Source organism: Photinus pyralis, unplaced genomic scaffold (assembly GCF_008802855.1).
Source record: "Photinus pyralis isolate 1611_PpyrPB1 unplaced genomic scaffold, Ppyr1.3 Ppyr1.4_LG7, whole genome shotgun sequence".
In the NCBI taxonomy this organism is placed as follows: Eukaryota; Metazoa; Arthropoda; class Insecta; order Coleoptera; family Lampyridae; genus Photinus; species Photinus pyralis.
In genome coordinates, this window is record NW_022170738.1 from 740,310 (window position 1) to 760,382 (window position 20,073).

Genomic DNA, 20,073 nt, shown 5'->3' on the forward strand with positions numbered 1-20,073 from the left:
GGTATAGTGCCGCTAACAATTTAAGGAGCCCAAGCAATATTCAAAATAATTAATATGACAGCCAGATGTTTATTTGTTTTAAAAAGTTATTTTGGATGCATAAAATTAGACGCCCTTCAGAAGAGATTTTGTCTTTTAAAAGTAAACATAGGGAAAAACAATGCACATAAATCCCTATGTCTACTTCTTAATATATAGCACCGTAGATACATGCTTTGTACAACATTTGCATAATAGGAATATACGAATGGGAATATGTCAGATATTGTGAGAAAAAACTTAAAAGAATATTCTCCATTTATGTTCAATATTCTTAGAACTTGATGCATATATATCACTTGGGATATTCTTGGGATATAAACTTACAGAATATTCTCAGTTTATTTTTAATATTATTTGTATATGAGGTAATATTTCGAATATTCTGAACATAAACTTGAAAGAACGGTATCCGTTCCTCCCCTCATACCACGATTTATACATCGGCAACGGTCGTAATATTGTCAATTCCTACAAAAGCGTATCATTTCTTTCGAACTTTAAGTATCCTGTATAGTTCCGTTATTTCCAGTGGCTCCCTTCCCCGCTTTGCGAACTTTATCTTTGCTTCATTGGTTCATTCCGAGGTTCATTCATAGCTTAGTTTACTATATAAGACGATAAAGGGATATTTTAACCATTTAGTCAATTAACTTTCATGAGATGGTTAGTTTCTCTTCATCGTCGTGTATCATACAAAACTTTATTTTATAGCAGAAATCATATAAATCATAAATCATTGTAAAGCTTCTGACAATTCTGAATTTAATTTAAACGTCAAAAATAAGAAACTTAAGTTCTGAACGCCATTTTATATCGTGCTCCGTATCCCATTTGAAATAAGAATGACAGAAGTCATTAGGATGCATAATCATCTGTTTGACTTTAACTACTCTTGCGGTTATAGTGATCACTTTATCTACCCTCACGATATTAGCCTACTCATTCAAACCTATTATAATGTCAATTTAACATATGCTATAAAATAAACAAAATTAAATGCCTTATTTGTTCTGGAGTTACTGAAATATTCGACCCAAGTGGAACCAAAGCGCTGGTGTGAAAGCTTTGGTTGGAGATATCGGTTTTGAAAGTTTAAGGACTTAAATAAGATGTGTTTATGCATATTCTAGCATGAAAAGAAAATTTCTGTCCCGTATGGTTTTTTGACAGGGCCGCCTTTCGCCGCCACATTGTTGGGAACCTTATTTTACATTCATTACGAATATGCAATAGGATAAATACGGTTACGCAAAAATTATTAAACAACTACTAATATTGAACAAATACGCTTGAGTTGAAACCTAATTATGCAAATAATTCAAAGACTGTTTTCTAGGCTGTTTATCGATTAAAAATTCTAGAAAGAGGATGTAATACAATTTGTAATAAACTAAAACTGAGAAAAATGTAGTGGAGCTCAAAAAAAGATAACAATTCTTGTTGTATGTGTCAAAAAACCATACGGGACAATTTTCTTTTCATCCTAGAATATGCACCAACACATCCTAAAACTTTCAAACCGATATCTCCAACCGTTTTCATACCAGCGCTTTGGGTCCATCTTTATTAGCCACTCTGTATAGTGTTGTGGTCACTATTCAGCGTTTAGAATAGAATTAAATAACACTAATAACATTTTTTATATTTGATTAAATGGCATATTCAAATTATCACCATGTAAACTAAATACAACTGTTTTAGATCCACCCATGGATCGCCACAGTGTATATACCTTCTTTATCAGATTCTTAATTTGAAAACCTCAAGTGGCTTACGTTAAATGCTTTGCTGATTCAACACTTTTATAAACATTTTATCAAAAAGGAAAAATTTGATCGGTAGCTATGATTTCATTCAAGTTACATTTGTATTCACTTTAAAAAGACTTGGACCAGCTAATTATGCTTTTGTTGTTAAATGAATGTTCTAACTTAGTAGAGCAGTTTTTAAAGATCCAACAACCCTAAAAAACCCTGAACGTCGCTCTGACTTTATTAAGTGGCAGAGCAAAGTGTCGCAAGCTTTATAGGCGAGTCCACGATGTCCGTCTGTCTGTCTTTCCGTGAACACGATAACTGCTAAGCGATTCGGCCTAAACCTTGCAAAGTTGACATACGTACCACATGTAACAAACCTATTGAAAGTGGATCAAATCTAGGGGTCACTCCGAGGTGCTCTGCCGGTTTTTTAGGTTTCAATTTTTGATCGATTCAACGCATGTTTGACGCTTGTAAATGCATTAAATGTCAACTGACAGATCCAGACGTTTCTGCTTTTTGATCTTTTCATTCCCTCACAAAAAGGATAGAGCTCATTCAATATGGCGGGAGACTGAACTAATTAAAGATGAGTGGAGGAGGATCGTTATACCTATAAGAGTTTTTTGTCCATCTCGAGATTTAAACAAAAAGCATACTATTGTACATGAAAGTATTCCACAAATTGTTTACAAGAAATTAGCGTTATACAATTTAATTTTCGCATATGTTGCAATACTCCATCTACAATTACATTGAAAATAATGAAAAAGAAAAATCAATGGGAAAGTATGGAACATGTATAAAGTTACACATGTTCCCAATAAATCACACCGTCTAATAATATTTGTTATAAAGTCACGTCAAAGCTGCTTGCTCGAGAGTCTAGAATAACTCCTTTTAAACTTCTTTTGTTGTTTTTCATTATCGATCATAGTGCAAACTTGCAGACAGTTCCACGAGATGCATCCTTACTCGCTCGAGAGTTGAAATTGACAAAGATGATTTAAGTTTAGCACAAGGAGAAATGTGTAATTTCCAGTTTCTTTGATCTACGATTCCGACAGAAGTTGGATTCACGAAGGAAGTTTTACAATCACTTATTGTAATTGGCCATTTGCTAAGTTAGGTTATTACAGCCGCCTCCCGCTAATTATATTACGGCTTTACTATGTATACAGTAATAGCGAAATGATCTCTTGGGCTTTCTCTTATGTGAAGCCTGTTCTAAAAACTAATTTCAGCTTTTGCGGATGACCTATACGGTGCAGCGTTTAATTAAGCTTAACGTTTAGTTAAAATTAGTTACAAAATTAACAGAAAGTCGACTTAGATCGATTAAAAAATTAGCGTTTCTGAAGGATTATTGCGTGAAGAACTAGCAGAAGTGAGACAGGCATGACGGAAAGTATATTAAATTTGGATGAAGTCTTCTCCATTTACCTTCTATGGGACATACAATAACTTTGATCTTTTACATTAAATTATGGTATGAGAAACATGTATAAGATTTTTTTTTCCTAAATGGGAATTGGGAAATACCTAAAGCACATCCCTGCTGTTGGTGAAGATCTATGCATGGCGAGTGTGGGACCTACCCCGACTAAAACCCGTCTCCTAATTCCTCTGTGCCATTCACAGTTACACAAAGCAGGCATCACCAAGAGTATTCCTTTACCGAATACGCTGTTTAAACCGCCAGGTCATACGCCTATTTATGGTTGTTTGGCAGTATTTTTAGCATTATATACGCGACACAGACATCAATAATAGTAATAAAAATTACCTAAGTATTAACTTAACTAGATTTATCGGCACTAACTAAAATCAGATACTTATTGGGTGTCTGCTATTTATCAACTTAGTAGGTTGCCCGATCCTCTCAGCGGTCATTATGGCCGCTTTATATTGTGGGATTCAATTTCAAACACGAGGCACTTCTTATTTTGGTCGCATTTAGTCTTGTAGTGGCTCTTCTCTCCGCAATTAAGGCACTCACAGGTGCAAGCCCACACTGATTCACCTCCACGCTCTTCTCAATGAAGCATCGGGTTATTCCCACCCCTGCCTACGCCTATGCGGACAGCTGTCGATCTCGTCCCGTTGGATGCAGCTTTACTCTTTGACATGTCGCCCATTTCCTTAGCTTCTTCGCCTCAGAGCTGGGCAGAATACTTTCAAAAAGTATTTGAATACTAAATAGTCAATACTTTACACAAATCAAAGGTATTTGAATACTAAATACTTTTACGTTCAACACAAGCGAATACTAGATACAGATACATTGAAAAGGATTCAAATACTTAAAAAAATAAGTATTCAAATACTTTAGAATGTATTCGAATACTTTCAGTAGAAAGAATTGGGACCCACACCATTTTGTTCAGAAATGTTTGAACCTTCAGAATCTCGCTTTACGACATTATCCCGTGGTCCTGACAAAAGTTATAGGCCGCTAAAGTTGAAATTTACTCATTTTCGCGCGCGCGACTAGACCACCGAAAGTATTTATTTTCTCAGCAACTAAGCGATATACATCAATAATTCCTTTTGTAAAATGACGGTACATTTATAGCAGAATCTAAAGCATTCAATTTACCTACCTTGTTATGGACAGTTTTTAGAAAAATGACCGTCAACTTCCAAAATTCGTGTAGCAGATGAAAAGTGCGCACTTTGAACTCTCATAACTTTTCATTTCACGATATGGATTTCCAATATTTATAGCTCATTCGATGCTCCAAACCATTGTGATTATTTTATTTTCTATAACATTACCGTGAATTTTTCATTATAAAAAAGTTACGGTCATTTAAGTAAAAACCTACCGACCTCGCCGAGTCGGTAATCGCGAGTGAGACGGAGAGGGAAGGATAGTCAGCAGCGTTCGCTAAGCAAGGAGCGATGCGTAAAAGATTTTACTTTACTAAGAAATTTCTCTCCGAATACCAAAACTAGCTATTTAGGCCGTTTAGTTTACAAATGCATTCCGCCGAGTTGCATTGTAACATCTCAAACAATTCATTAACTCCATGTATCTCAGTTCTTTGGTGAAATATATAGGTACAAATAGGTACCTTTCCCTGTAAATTTTGGGGGTTACTCCACAATAGGTATCTCTTGTGCTGTGCTGTATATTGCAAGATCAGCAGTAACAACGGTATGATTTTGTCCCAAAGATTCAGGCTTGTTTTTTGATTTCACTAGACGATGGTTAGGATGGTATTGTAGCTCGCTGGTGGAAAATTCAAAAACGGCATAGGTATATTATATTGAATGGTAGATACCGGAACTTACTTAGGAGGATTATCAGCAGGTACTTATGCTGTTAAAGTCAGTATTCTGGTCGTTATCTAGTGATAGGTAAACCTGGTGGTCAATCATTTCTAGACATGCCGTCTGCATGATCTCGAATTTAAACTTAACTTAAATAATTTAAATATGTAGTCATCTCAATAATTTCAAAACTTTTATGAGTTTATTTTTCCCCCCCGGTTCTTTTGAAATGTGTTAAATTCAACTTTCAACTTTTAATGTAATAATTCAACCCTCCGGTTGGTTGTCTTAAGTCTTAACAAGGCTTGATAATAATTCGTTTTGAAACTTAGGACAACCTTTCCGGTTTAACCACCCTTCAGGTTTTTTCACTTGGCTTCGGCCAGTAATAATTAAAAAACAACATGTTCGTCTTATTCGTCTTCAACGTTTGTAACTTACCGTTTTCCTGTTAAATTTCACATCGCCTGATGATGGCAGTACGCCGAAGCCATAGTCGCTTTTATTTTTAAAAACTTCAACGAATAAAAACTAATGGGGAAGGTTTAGAGAGTTTTGATCACACAATATATTTCAACCCCCATTTCGAGGAACGATGGATCCAAACACCAAAAAAAAATCCATGTATTCATTTAGGAGCCACCCTCAAAAAAGTGGTAAAGTTTCTTTTTTTCTCAGCAACAGTTACAGAGACTGGTGGTAAGTCTTTGAATAGGTTTTGCTGTATGCCCTTTCCGGTTTTGCAAATAATTTTTCAAAATTCCTACCACAAAAGGGCACACCCCTCAATAGGGGTGCGAAAAAATGTTGATTTCAACGAAATTTGGTATCTGGTGGTTTTTGAATATAAAAATAACGAATCTGAAATTAGTTTTTGAAAATTCGAAAAAATAATTCCACTGCAATTCTTGGCCGGACAACGAAAATTGACAAAATTCCACGAAGTTTGTTGTCTAGGTACATACTTACGGAACAAAATTATTGAACAGTTTTTCTTAAGGTCATTTTTTAAACAAAAGTTACACTCATTTGCAAATTGGTCTTTCGGGTCAGAAAATGTTCTCCGACAGTGGCATAACAAGTACAGTAAACGTCAATATTTCATGTTCTGCTAAGGGTGTCTACCTACATTTCACAAAAATTTGTCAAATAAAAAATGATAATTTTATCACAGCGAGCAACTTCGACATCAATGAGGAAACAGTCACAGAATAAGAATAAGTAGGCCATATTCTGTGGAAACAGACGAAAAAAATTCACAGTCCTTTTTCAAAAGCGAGATACATCGACAGAAGAAATCCAAATTCCTCGTTTACCTATCACTAGATAACGACCAGATAACTGACTTTAACAGCCTAAGTATCTGCTGATAATCCTCCTAAGTAAGTTCCGGTATCTACCATTCAATATAATATACCTATGCCGTTTTTGAATTCTCCACCAGCGAGCTACAATACCATCCTAACCATCGAACTTGCCTTACATGGAAAAAATTTAAAAAGAAATTGTACGATTATCTAGTCAATGGGTGTTTCTACAACATACAAGGATTTTTTATATCTTCCAACATTGAATTGTTTGTTTGTTTAACTGTTCGTTTGTTTAATTAATGTTATATTGACTTGTTCCATACAAATGTTATTTGTCGAAGGAATTAAATAAAAATGAATGAATGAATGAATGAATCGTCTAGTGAAATCAAAAAACAAACCTGAATCTTTGGGACAAAATCATACCGTTGTTACTGCTGATCTTGCAATATACAGCACAGCACAAGAGATACCTGATGTGGAGTAACCCCCAAAATTTACAGGGAAAGGTACCTATTTGTACCTATATATTTCACCAAAGAACTGAGATACACGGAGTTAATGAATTGTTTGAGATTTTACAATGCAACTCGGCGGAATGCATTTGTAAACGCTTAAACGGCCTAAATAGCTAGTTTTGGTATTCGGAGAGAAATTTCTTAGTAAAGTAGAATCTCTTACGCATCGCTCCTTGTTTAGCGAACGCTGCTGACTATCCTTCCCTCTCCGTCTCACTCGCGACTCCCGACTCGGCGAGGTCGGTAGGTTTTTACTTAAATGACCGTAACTTTTTTATTATGAAAAATTCACGGTAATCTTATAGAAAATAAAATAATCACAATGCTTTGGAGCATCGAATGAGCTATAAATATTGGAAATCGATATCGTGAAATAAAAAGTTATGAGAGTTCAAAGTGCGCACCTTTTATCTGCTACACGAATTTTGGAAGTTGACGGTCATTTTTCTAAAAACTGTGCATAACAAGGTAGGTAAATGGAATGCTTTAGATTCTGCTATAAATGTACTTTCATTTTACAAAAGGAATGATTGATGTATATCGCTTAGTTGCTGAGAAAATAAATACTTTCGGTGGTCTAGTCGCGCGCGCGAAAATGAGTAAATTTCAACTTTAGCGGCCTATAACTTTTGTCAGGACCACGGGAAAATGTCGTAAAGCGAGATTCTGAATGTTCAAACATTTCTGAACAAAATGGTGTGGGTCCCAATTCTTTCTACTCCGAAAAAATTTTTTGAACGATTTCGCGGCTCTCTCCGCTCGCTGCACTACTAAACATTTCTAAATTGTTCTCAAATATTTGAATAACTTAAAAGTACTGCCTTTTTTTGAGGCCGGAAAAAAATTGTCTGAGATCGAGATCGATCGAGAGTCCATAATTTCAAACAGTTTGAAGATTGGGCTAGTAGATCAAAAGTTACAGCCCTTTGAATTATTTTTCGAAATTTGTTTTTTGTCCATAACTTTTTATTGAGAGGTCTAATCGAAAACGTACGAATTGTTTTGGATTCTACGCACCAAAATTAATAAGAAAAAGTGTTTTTCCGAGAAATTTTGGTGCAGTCGATTTTTGGTAAAAAAGGAAGGTTATACACTGCCTTTTTTTGAGGCCCGCAAAAAAAATTGTCTCAGATCGACCCGGAAAAAAAATGTTCTTATAGAATGTGGCCTGTAGAATCCATAATTTCAAATAGTTCCAAGATTGGGCTAAGCCCTTTGAATTTTCTTTCGAAATTGGTTTCTAGTCTATAACTTTTGATTGAGAAGTCTGATCGAAAAAAGTACGAATTGTTTTGGATTCTACGCACCAAAGTTAATAAGAAAAAGTGTTTTCCCGAGAAATTTTGGAGTAGTCGACTTTTGGTAGATAAAAAAGGAAGGTTAAGTATTCAAATACCTTGCGAAGTATTCGAATACTAAATATTTGTGAAAGTATTTGAGTTACAAAAACAAATACTGCTTCCATAAAAGTATTTAATTACAAAGTATTTGTATACTTTAAAGGATTTGAATACTAAACAGTATTTACTCGAATACTGCCCAGCTCTGCTTCGCCTAGTGCGTTTATCATTTTCTTCTTTTTTGGTGATTTCATCTAGCTCCCCCATATAATAAGCGGCTTTATCTTATTCATCTCGAACTTTGTATTCCACCGCGCGTCTCAATTCCTTTTTAAGTTTTTCCTTTAACTCCGCCATGTTTCCCTTGGGTTTATCAAGGATTATTATTAGTTGACCTTTTGATTTTTTTGTGACCTTTAATGCCATTTTTTCTTCTCCCGCCAGGACATTTCTCACTCCTTTGAGTAGTATGTCTTTTTATTGTCGTCAGTGACAGTTATAAGCCACCTCCCCAGGTTCTCTTTTATTCCTGTAGTTCCCTTTCTGACTTCTGTTTAATGTTCATCCCATCTAGGCAGTAGCATTGTGTAAAGAATAGATAGACATACACATTCCGCTAGTTTCATACACAATCCTTCCGCGGCGGCCAAAATAAGTATCTCTCCGTGTCTTACATTTCCTGGTCTTCCCCCTCCTCAATTAAGGCTTTCGCCTTTCTGAAGGTTATCTTGCCACCCCTATATATTTGTAGCATACTGATCCTGTCCTTAAATTAAGAATATCATCTTCCAATATTCATTCTAATATCATCATGTCCCCCCCCCACCCCTCCCTTTTACCATGTGAAAGTACTTCATCTTCGCGCCATTGCTTTTCTTCAATTATCACATTTCTTTCCGCTCCCATGGGGCCATACCTTGCATGCGGTAGTCCGTGCTGCCTCGAATTCCATACAATTTTTCGCCATATTACAAGTCTTCTTGCTTTAACGTCGATTGGTGAGGACAATTTATCTGTCAAAACCCGTGAAACTTCCATGACAAATAACCCATAGGATAGTAACTTCGTTCTCCTACTAAAACTATTTACACGACACACTTTCGTTACGATCGTCTAACAAAAATAAATTCGCGCAATACTGGGCCCATAACCTGATGGGATCTGTCATTAAAGAAGTCTTGCACGCATTGAATGGTAAAAAAGAAATGTAATTTACATGGCAAAAAGCAAACATCAATATCTTATTTACTATCGTTCTCATAGCAACACATTAACATTCGAAATTAATAAGGGCTGGTTATTTGTTTTTTCTATCAAGCGAAAGTACATGACCTTAATCAGTAATTTCTCTGAAGTTTTTTACTTGATATTTTCTCTTCTCCAATTACCTTTTATGAGACTTATACAATAACTTTGATCTTTTAAATTACATTTGGGATGAGAAACTAAAGAAAATATAAGAATGAAATGTCTAATATAATCTTAGGTACTGAGAATAAATCTGAAATCGCATTATTATTTCGATGGTCCTTTTTTTCTAAAAGCACGATTCGTTAATGTTTTAAGTCTACAAAAATGTGGAGGCAGTACTTAAGTAATTAAAACTGACCATCTTGCTGTCATTGATGCAAAGTAAACATAGAAACGGGCGAAAGTGGAAACCTGTTGCCTAACCAAAATTAAATAAAAATATTGTCCATGCTAATAATACATAAGAAAAAGTAATCGAAAGGTTCGTAGGCCGTGTTGATTTACCAAATTAAGTGCACACTTTTTTGCAGTACGCTTAATTAGAAAATTAGAGACCTCGACCATTTTGTACCCACTTAATGAAACTTGATCAATCCTGTCTAGCATTGTTTACTTAAGTATTATAACTTTTTCTGCTCGTTTTTCATTGGAATGGCATGGTGTAGAAGTTCGAAGACAATTAACCGCAGAAGCTTTAATGACTTCTCTTATTCATGTCGCCCCTCTTTGATTAATCCACAATCAATTTTAACTCTTAATTAATGCAAGACTTCACCTAGGGAACGGCTTCTATTGGAAAAAATCTCCAAGTAGTCGATTTAAATATAGATTTCCCACATATATTTATAGCCGAAACCTGAAAACCCAATTGTTTCACATTGACCGAAGTTGTGGAAATCAAGTGGTAGTAGTAGAACTTGTTAAACAGAAATCATTCTTAATTCCCAGCACAAATAAACACCGTAGTTAAATTAAAATCTAAGAAGTGCTCTAAAAATATCGGTTATTTTCAGGGGCGTCTTTATACGAGATATAACAGCTGCATCTTGTTTTTATTGGCAATAAATAAATTTGAAGTTAACGATGTGTTTAAATATATTATAAACAACATAGAATTTAGCATCACACTGTATACACATTTCCGCACATTAAAACTAAATGACTGGTATATGTTTGAGGAAATTTGCAGTATGTTCTTTCAGGTCCCTATCCGAGCAGTCCAACGATGTCCGGTTTCAGTACGATCAATTCGAGACGTTCAAGAAACAGAAACGTGTACAATCGAAAAAGTTGCATACCCAAGGCGTTTGAGTATGAGTCTGGTAAAATAGTTTTTTAATCGAAGATCTTCCACGGTTAATTTCGTTTAACCGTTTTAGGTGTGGCCGTTACGAATTTCAGCGGATGGTCAAGTAATATGGGCGTTTGTCACGTGGAGAATTTGTACGTTACGTTAATAGCGGATAGAGGAAAGGGATATGGATTAACGTTGGCAATTGGTGAACATTCCGATAATAGGCCGGCCGATATTTTAATATCACGCATATCACAGGACTCGCCGGCGTACAGGTGAGAATTTAGACTAGGGCTTCAAGGCATTTGTAACAGAGGGTTGGGTGTAGATTGAAGAAAAATTCTACAGAATTGCCATTCCGTGCAAGCCACGTCCCTGTTATAGTCTCCACACCTGCACTTTTTTTTTTAAAGCGGGATAGGTAGGTTTCGATTACATTAATTAACAAGCTTTGCAGTATACTTCTTCCTTCCTTTTTTTCTAAGATAATGCTCATCCTTTCCTCTCTTCTTCTCCACCCCCTCTTCCAGTGCTTCCCTGCTACTTTCCACCTCTTTACATTCGCCTGGCATGTGCTCTATATGTTCCTCTTTCTATCCACAAGTTCCGCATTTCCTTTCTTTTGCTTTTCTCCAGTTCTCCACTACCTACTGTTTCTCGTGAGTTCTCGACTTTCACTCTCTATTGCTGTATTTATACATCTATGTCGCTTTTTGTTCATAATCCACATAAATACCCTGTACGACATTTGAAATTGTTGACCAATCATACGCCTTTCGGATTACTGTATCGTCGGATTTCGTATGCATGTGAATCCAGCTTAAATCTCCCCAAATATTAAGTCCCTCCTCCTCCCTATTTCATCTACCATATTTTCTATTGTATTTTTTAAGTTCCTTCTCTGTTATGTACAGTTGTCACTCTCGTTTTCTTCCCCTCCATCGCCACTCGTCTTTTATTCTCCGATCTCTGTTTATAACCCTGTTAATACACCTTCTTTTGCTCTTCCCTCTTCGTAAATTGATTCTTCCATATCTATTCACTCAGTTTCTTCTCTCCATGATTCAACCATCTCCACGACGTCATATCCCCTTACAAACTCCTATCACCGCCACATTCCACAATATTATTTTCATGCTACTCCTCACCATTTTTATTTCGGTTTTCTCCTTTCTTCTGTTGTTCGTTTTTGTCCCCTTCCCTTCCTAAGTACTGAAGTACCTACGTTCCAATTCGTCATTCAAATGTGGGGTGCTCCATTAAAACCTCGGTTATACACCGCATTTTATTGAGGCCAAAAAAAAATTGTCTCAGATCGACCCGGAAAAAAAAATTTCTTATAGAATGTGGCCTGTAGAATCCATAATTTCAAACAGTTCCAAGATTGGGCTACTAGTTCAAAAGTTACAGCCCTTTGAATTTTCTTTCGAAATTGGTTTCTAGTCTATAACTTTTGATTGAGAAGTCTGATCAAAAAAGTACGAATTGTTTTGGATTCTACGCACCAAAATTAATAAGAAAAAGTGTTTTCCCGAGAAATTTTGGTGCAGTCGATTTTTTGTAAAAAAGGAAGGTTATACACTGCCTTTTTTTGAGGCCCGAAAAAAAATTGTCTCAGATCGACCCGGAAAAAAATTTTTCTTATAGAATGTGGCCTGTAGATTCCATAATTTCAAACAATTCTAAGATTGGGCTACTAGTTCAAAAATTACAGCCCTTTGAATTTTCTTTCGAAATTGGTTTCTAGTCTATAACTTTTGATTGAGAAGTCTAATCGAAAAAGTACGAATTGTTTTGAATTCTACGCACCAAAATTAATAAGAAAAAGTGTTTTCCCGAGAAATTTTGGTGTAGTCGATTTTTGGTAAAAAAGGAAGGTTATACACTGCCTTTTTTTGAGCCCCGAACAAAAAATTGTCTCAGATCGACCCGGAAAAAAAATTTTCTTATAGAATGTGGCCTGTAGAATCCATAATTTCAAACAATTCCAAGATTGGGCTACTAGTTCAAAAGTTACAGCCCTTTGAATTTTCTTTCGAAATTGGTTTCTAGTCTATAACTTTTGATTGAGAAGTCTGATCGAAAAAGTGTTTTGGATTCTACGCACCAAAATTATTAAGAAAAAGTGTTTTCCCGAGAAATTTTGGTGCAGACCCAAAGAAGTAACAAATGTTGCTTCTTTAAACCTGCATAAAAATACACACTGTATTTTTTTTACCTTTTATTTAAAAGATGGGGGTGGGGTAGAGGTACATTAGCGCTTCCTCATGAGTATGATGATCATTAGGCTAATCAGAACTTTCACTTGGAAGTAACGATACCACAAGCATAACGTAAAGTTCGCATCTCCAAAGATTGATAATGCAAATTTAAATGTATTTTAATCCTACCTCTTGTACGAAGTTTATGCAAGGGGATTAAAACTCTGATTCGAGAGGAAGCCAACGTTACCTGCCACCTTTATATAATAATAATAATAATCTTTATTCCAACCTAGAAACAAAACTGCAAACACAACAAAAAGTAAAAATTATATTAAACATTTTTTAATATTTACCTATGTCTTTCTTAGACATTCACCTTGATTTAAATGCAAAATGAAACTTTTCTTTCCAGATGCGGATGTATGCAAACGGGCGATCGAATTTTATCGGTCAACCATCAACCAAATTTGACGCTACAAGAAATTACGTCTCTACTAGAAATAGCGTCGACGTCAAATTCGAGTTCTCGAATTGTATTACAACTCGAATTTGACGTCGCCGACACAATAGTCCCTTCTAGTGGTATATTCACTGTGAAGCTCGCGAAAAGGGGTCCAGGATTGGGAATAACGATCACCGGTAATTACAATTAGGTAGTCTCTAACAAATGAAGAACGTTAACTTTCAGCAACAAAAAATCATCCGGAAGAGCCATTTATAATTTCCGAAATTCGAAGGGGGTCAATTGCGCACAGGACTGGTACTTTGCACGCCGGCGATCGTTTGTTAGAAATAGACAATCGACCGTTAGACCATTTGAGCTTCGAGTCCGCGTTTGATATATTCCAGAGCTCGACGAACGAAATAGTAACGCTCAAAATAGAAAAGACCGAAACCGATAACGCCAACTTATTTCTCGACTGCGTCGTTTATACGGTAGAACTGATTAAATACGGGGGACCTTTAGGTATAACAATTTCGGGGAGCGAAGACTGCATGGAGCCGATCGTTCTTTCAAGGCTTACGGAAGGTACGTGATTTTGAAATGGACCTAGAGCTGAAAGCGCAGTGATTTCAGGTGGATTGGCCGAAAAGACGGGCGCTCTACATGTTGGCGATCGGATTTTGGCGATAAATGGAGAAAATTTGGAAAACCGTCCTCTTTCTGACGCGATCCGGCTTTTGCAAACTTCAGGTGATCGTGTGCAGTTGAAAATTGCTCGGAATCTCAACTCTAAACAAGGTTTGTCTCCAATATCCACTGTAATAGCTATCATGTAATTTGTTTCCAGATGCAACCAGGTGCAGTTATTCCAGTCCAGGTTTGGTTAGTGTTGATAGTGCAGTTGCGTCCTGGGATAGCAATTTAGGAGAAAATAATAACGACATTCTTAACGGTAAGTATCTCTCCTTTGTAGCCCAGGCAATACAGAACATACGATGACCTTTGCTTGCAAAATTAGCCCAGGCAATACAGAACATACGATGACCTTTGCTTGCAAAATTAATGGTAGTTCTGGAAATAGGCTTACATTATGTTTTTTGGGTTGCTGAGTCCAAATTTTTAACTTCCCACCAAAAATTCCCTCCGCAACCCCCCCAAATCTCGAAAAATAAGAAAAAAATATGTTTTTTTAAGAAACCGTTTTTTGTGGTTTCACGAATAAAATACCTACAATTTTGAAATGTAGATATACAGTATGCAACCAAAAACGTCCTAAAAGCTTTTACATACTACACTACGCACGTAGGGGGCGCTGGCGTGCGTTGAAGTATGCTCATTGGCGACTGGCGTCTGGCGCACTTCGCTTAACAACCCACGACTTTCGTGTTAGCTCTCCCTTCACCCGCTTTATCTTTCGTTTTAACCACCCCCCTCCTTTAATCTCTCTTATTTTTCAACATCTGGAAGTCAACCCTCAACCTCCAACTTTTCCCCACCTATTTTCAGATAAGTTCAGAATTATTAACAACGCATCTATATATTTAAAAAATATAGACTTTTATTACTAAATTAAATTACCTACTATTTTCCGTTTAACTGGAGGGCCCACAGCTGAAAATTAGGTTCATGCACCAAAAAGATTTAATTGGTTTCAAAGTCCCGTTTTTAAAGTAGATTGATTGATCCATTGAAGAAGACAAAAAAGGAAGTTTAGAAACGACTCATCTGACAATTCTTCCGTGTTTTCGGAAAAGCTGGACCATCAGATTTGTGTGATTTCCCCAAAATAATTTCATCAGCTTGATGGGCCACCTTTTCAAATAGCAGTTCGAATTCCTCTGCTTGTCCATCCTCTTCATCAAAATCTTTGACGATATCTTTAGGGCTATTTTCGCATGAATTGTTGCACTCGAGGCACATTATTGAACATTTCAACCAACTTTTCCTTCATATACACGCGCCACGGCATCCTTTTTTTTACACCCAGGAGATTAGCTTTAGAATGTTTGGTGGAGCGGAAGGTATAAAGGTAGTGACAGGAGATAGCTAGTACTTTTCCAGCTCCATTTTTGTGGTTCCATGACATTTCCTAGCCAAAGTTGGACTTGGTGGTACGTCCTGAATGAGTGTTTCTTCATGTTGGAGGCAAAGAGGATATATTGTGTTTACTGATGTACACAGTCCTAATGAAACACTGATCTCTAAAACCGTTTAAAATCATGTTGTCATCCTAGCAATCATACAAACGAAGTAAAAATTAATTCCAAGCTTTTGCGATAGCTTGTGCGTCTGCATTTGGAATCAGAAACAGCTGAGCTAAGAAAAACAAATCTGGGTTCTAGGCGAAGACTTTAATAAATTTGGTTTTTACGTCGCCAAAAGTCGAAGACGTAAAATCAGTCGCTGAAACCGTGTAAAAATAGTATGTTTTTAGTCACTGTGTTTTCTTTAAGACCAAAGGGTGAGTAGATCTGTGCTTCATGAAGTAAATATTGGCGGATTGAGCAAGTGCACTTAATAGAACTAAAACATATATATCTTCGCCGACAATAATCACCGATGGATGAATTGATGCCATTTCAATTTTCTGTACTAACGATGAGACAGTCTACGTCTTCGTCAGTTTGTCGCACTATCGACTTCCTTTTAATCATTTCAATGAGGCGATGTTTATTTCTGCTGTTGGATAAAAAATTTGCCTGGCCAACACGGAGTCATAGATTCATCAAAAATTATGTCAACCGATGACTGCTTTCTTTCCCTTCGCAATCTTTCTGCGCTCTTCAGGGGAGGGGATGAACCAAGAAATTGAAAATGACAGTCAGGTCGCGAAAGTGGCGAAAACCATGCAGTTATCGTCTAATGTCCTAGCGTGCGTACGGCACCAAGGCTCATGTTCTGAGACGCGCTAACGCCCTACGGCCCTACCCATTCGCCCTACGTCAAAATATCATACGATTTTTTTGTCTCAAATTTTTTCTAGTTTCCAAATTTCCAGAACTTTTTGTCTGAAATACACAAATTAACAGGTTTTTTTTAAAAACGATACTTTTTCTTTTTTTCAAAATTTGGGGGGGTTGCAGGGGGAATTTTTGGTGGGAAGTTGAAAATTCGGATTCATAGACACAGAAAACATAAAACAAGCCTATGTCCAGAACTACCATGAATTTTGCATCCTAGAATTATACATTTCCTGGACTATTGTCCCTATTTATAATTGTGGGGGTACCTACCCCAAAAAAACAGAAGACATAGCTGCAATGTTAACAGGAACGCGAGAACGAAAGATACGCTTTAGGAAAATGGCAGAAAACAAATGGCATTACAGTAACGGAATTAGAAAAACACTCGCGACCTTTTTACATTTTTAGTTGCAGAGGGGTCGATTTTCCCTTTAACATTGCTATTGGAGCAGAACGTCTTTCCAAATATGAAAAGAAGAGACTCGATAACGAATTTTTAGCGTCCATGTTTGCACCCCTTATTAGTTATTAGTTTTTTGGTTGCTCCCCATTTTCAGAATCCCATCTGTTCCGTTCCCGTGTTCTTCACTCCTGTATTTCTGGTTGAATCCTATTTGCCTGACGACGAAACTCCCCTTTGTTTCAGAATCTACAGAGCCGAAAGACACAGAGAGCATCCTAAGCGATCCCCTATCCTTCCAAGACCACGACAGTAAAGAAATCTACACGATCCGTCAGAAGCACGATTCGCAAATACAATTTTACTCCGACGCCGAAGACACATTCTGTCCGAGTCCGCTGCCGTTACCCAACTACGGATTCATGAATTGCTCGAAGTACGACTCGAACGTGTACGCTCAATCGAAGAGCACCTTCATGGACCGACTTCCCGGAACATTCAGCAACGAGAGCATACTAGGCCACGAAATTCACCACGTAACGTTGTTTAAAGACTCAATTTACGACGACTACGGCTTCAGTCTGAGCGATGGCTTATATGAGAAGGGTGTTTATATAAATAGGATACGTAAGGGTGGTCCGGCTGACATTGTCGGTTTACTGAGACCATATGACAGAATCTTGCAAGTAAGTTCTGCCCCTCTGTCATTAAGTATTAAACATTTGATTGAAGGTAAATGACACGAAAACTCAAGATTTCGATTGCTGTTTGACGGTGCCTTTGATTGCTTCTGCTGGGGATAGGATCGAATTGGTTGTATCGCGTAATCCGTTCTTAAACGGTTCATCCGAAAAGGTACGAAATTAAAACATAACTAAAGACTTATATAATTTTGTTTGTATTTCGTGATACCTTAGAAATGTCTGTAAGCTGAAGAAGATTAATCTAAATTACGTATGTATTTTGTAAATGAATCGCTTTCAGTGAGCTAACAATCGTTTCTGAAACTCATTCATTTAAATTAACATTATCGTTCATTATTCGCATTTGAGGTAACTCTAAAAAAGAATTTTTCAGGGCAGTCAAGCGTTATCATGGGCAGCCAGTGACCAAGATTCACCAAATAAAGCGTTTAATTCTAGTCTGAACACAATTACCAAAACTCTATAAATCATTCTACACAAACTACAGGATTTAAGAAAATTCCATATTATTATCGTAAATATATTTATTTTATTATTAAGATTCACATGAATATTGACTGTTCCATAGTAATTCTATTATCAATTTATAGTTATGACTTTTTACAATAAAATACTAGACAATTACTTTTTTACCGCTTGTTGTTGTATTTGTACTGGTTATATTGTTTTACCTTTATTTTAGAATGGATTTCTCTCACCTCAATTTATGGTCATGAGATTACATCAGATCCCGGCTGGTGAGTTTACAAGTTATAACAAAAGAATTATGGGTTTGTATAATATGTAGATGTGTTAACTACAGCTAACATTTTTTTAATGTAATAGGTACATTATTTTGATTTAGTTCGTCAAACTTCTTTGTTAACTACCTATTTCACTATTGCAAAATAAAGTCTTTTATAAGAGAGAAACATAATGATCTTCATGATTAAGTACATGTTTTTAATGCCAAAGTTAATATACAGTGATCGCACACCTCTATATAGAGAAACTTTGCCCATTTTGTAATTATTTTTACCCGACATCGCCATGAAACCTTCATTTTCATGCCTACTTTATGTCAGGGAAATGTTAGTTTCCATGACAGAGGCAGACCAGTCTACTTTTCCTGCCGCCTGTCCCTTTACCGGCCGCACCTGTCACTTTACCGGCCGCACCTGTCACTTTTCCTGCCGCACCTGTCACATTGCTAAATGTTTATAATGACTCTTGTCATCAATGACAGATTGGCATTAATCAAAAGTTCTATATAAAAATTGAAATTTTATGTTAAAATACGATTTCGGGTAAAATTTAATATAAAACTCGTCAGTAAAATGACATTACTTGTCTCGGAAATTAAAGAACTCGGCCCCAAAGGGCCTTGTATTTCAATATTTCCTCGCCAGTAATGTGTCATTTTCCTGACTTCTATGTAATAGTATATTAAGAATTAAGGTCAGTAGGTGTACTTTACCGATTGAGGATAATAATTGCAAACCGAGAGCGCAGCTCGAGGTTTGCAATATTATCCGAAATTGGTTAAGCACCTACTGGCCGTGGTGCTTACGCTATTTTTTGCACGATCAATTTATTATTAATATAAACTAAATTCGAATGTCAATGTGGTAGCATCATAATGGGTTCACTAATTTTTTGTGGGTTGCTACAGTTACGTTTCTGTTTTTGAAAACAAAACAACACGTACGCGAAACGTGGTTTGGTTGAGACAGTGAACATGAATGATTCAGAAGATTCCGAAATAGAAAATGCATGGAGTATTGGCTGCGCGTCGATTATTCCCGAAAAATCTAAAAATAGATATGAAGCTGCATATGATTCTTTCCTTAAATGGTGTGAAAGTAAATGTCAAACTGACATAAGTGAAAAAATTGTGTTAGCATATTTTGTTCAACGTAGTGAAGGATTGAAATCGCCATCAAGCTTATGGTGTGATTATTCCATGTTGAAAAGTATGATTTTTCTAAGAAGGGGTGTTGATATTTCAAAATACAGGACGCTGATAGCATTTTTGAAAAGAAAGAACGTTGGATATCGGCCAAAAAAATCTAGCGTTTTTTCTAAAGCAGATTTCCATAAATTTCTTAGGGAAGCACCAGATGACACGTACTTGGTGATAAAGGTAAGTAATGTACAGACTCCAGTCATTAAATTTAACATTAATATGTATACAGCTAGGCATGATCTTTGGCATGGCAGGAGCATGCAGAAGAGATGAATTGTATAATATTACAATTAATGATGTACTTGATTGCGGAACATATATTACCGTTAAATTATTAACCACAAAAAACTATACACAGAGGACGTTTTCCATTATAAATGATGAATTTGTCAATTATATGGAAATTTACCGTAAATATATAGCTCTCAGACCGAAGAATATGCCGTAGCCAAAACTATTTGTATCGTACCGCAAAGGAAAATGTGCAAGACAAGTTATTGGAAGAAATCAAATTGGTACTTGGCCTTTTAAAATCGCTAGCTACTTGAAATTACCAAACCCCAAGAAATACACTGGACATTCTTTCCGTAGATCATCCGCTACCTTGCTAGCGGATGCAGGAAT

The 20,073-nt window shown here is 36.4% G+C and overlaps 1 protein-coding gene across 1 annotated transcript; it reads left to right on the forward strand.

Annotated features, from left to right (window-relative positions):
* Window positions 1-3,323: 3,323 nt before the first annotated feature.
* Window positions 3,324-18,138, forward strand: LOC116175427 (glutamate receptor-interacting protein 1-like). The gene is made up of 10 exons (XM_031493548.1): window positions 3,324-3,519; window positions 10,673-10,816; window positions 10,874-11,063; window positions 13,405-13,631; window positions 13,681-14,022; window positions 14,071-14,235; window positions 14,285-14,389; window positions 17,047-17,486; window positions 17,533-17,655; window positions 17,878-18,138. The coding sequence occupies exons 1-10, from the start codon at window positions 3,324-3,326 to the stop codon at window positions 17,968-17,970; spliced, it is 2,025 nt and encodes a 674-aa protein (XP_031349408.1). The 3' UTR covers window positions 17,971-18,138.
* The last annotated feature ends 1,935 nt before the right edge of the window (window positions 18,139-20,073 follow it).

Bases quoted from the DNA above. Each gene is read 5' to 3' on its own strand.
- LOC116175427 (XM_031493548.1), top strand. From the start codon at position 3,324: ATGGGAATTGGGAAATACCTAAAGCACATCCCTGCTGTTGGTGAAGAT. The intron at 10,817-10,873 runs GTAAAATAGTTT...TAACCGTTTTAG, and splicing joins GGCGTTTGAGTATGAGTCTG to GTGTGGCCGTTACGAATTTC. The intron at 17,656-17,877 runs GTACGAAATTAA...AGAATTTTTCAG, and splicing joins TAAACGGTTCATCCGAAAAG to GGCAGTCAAGCGTTATCATG.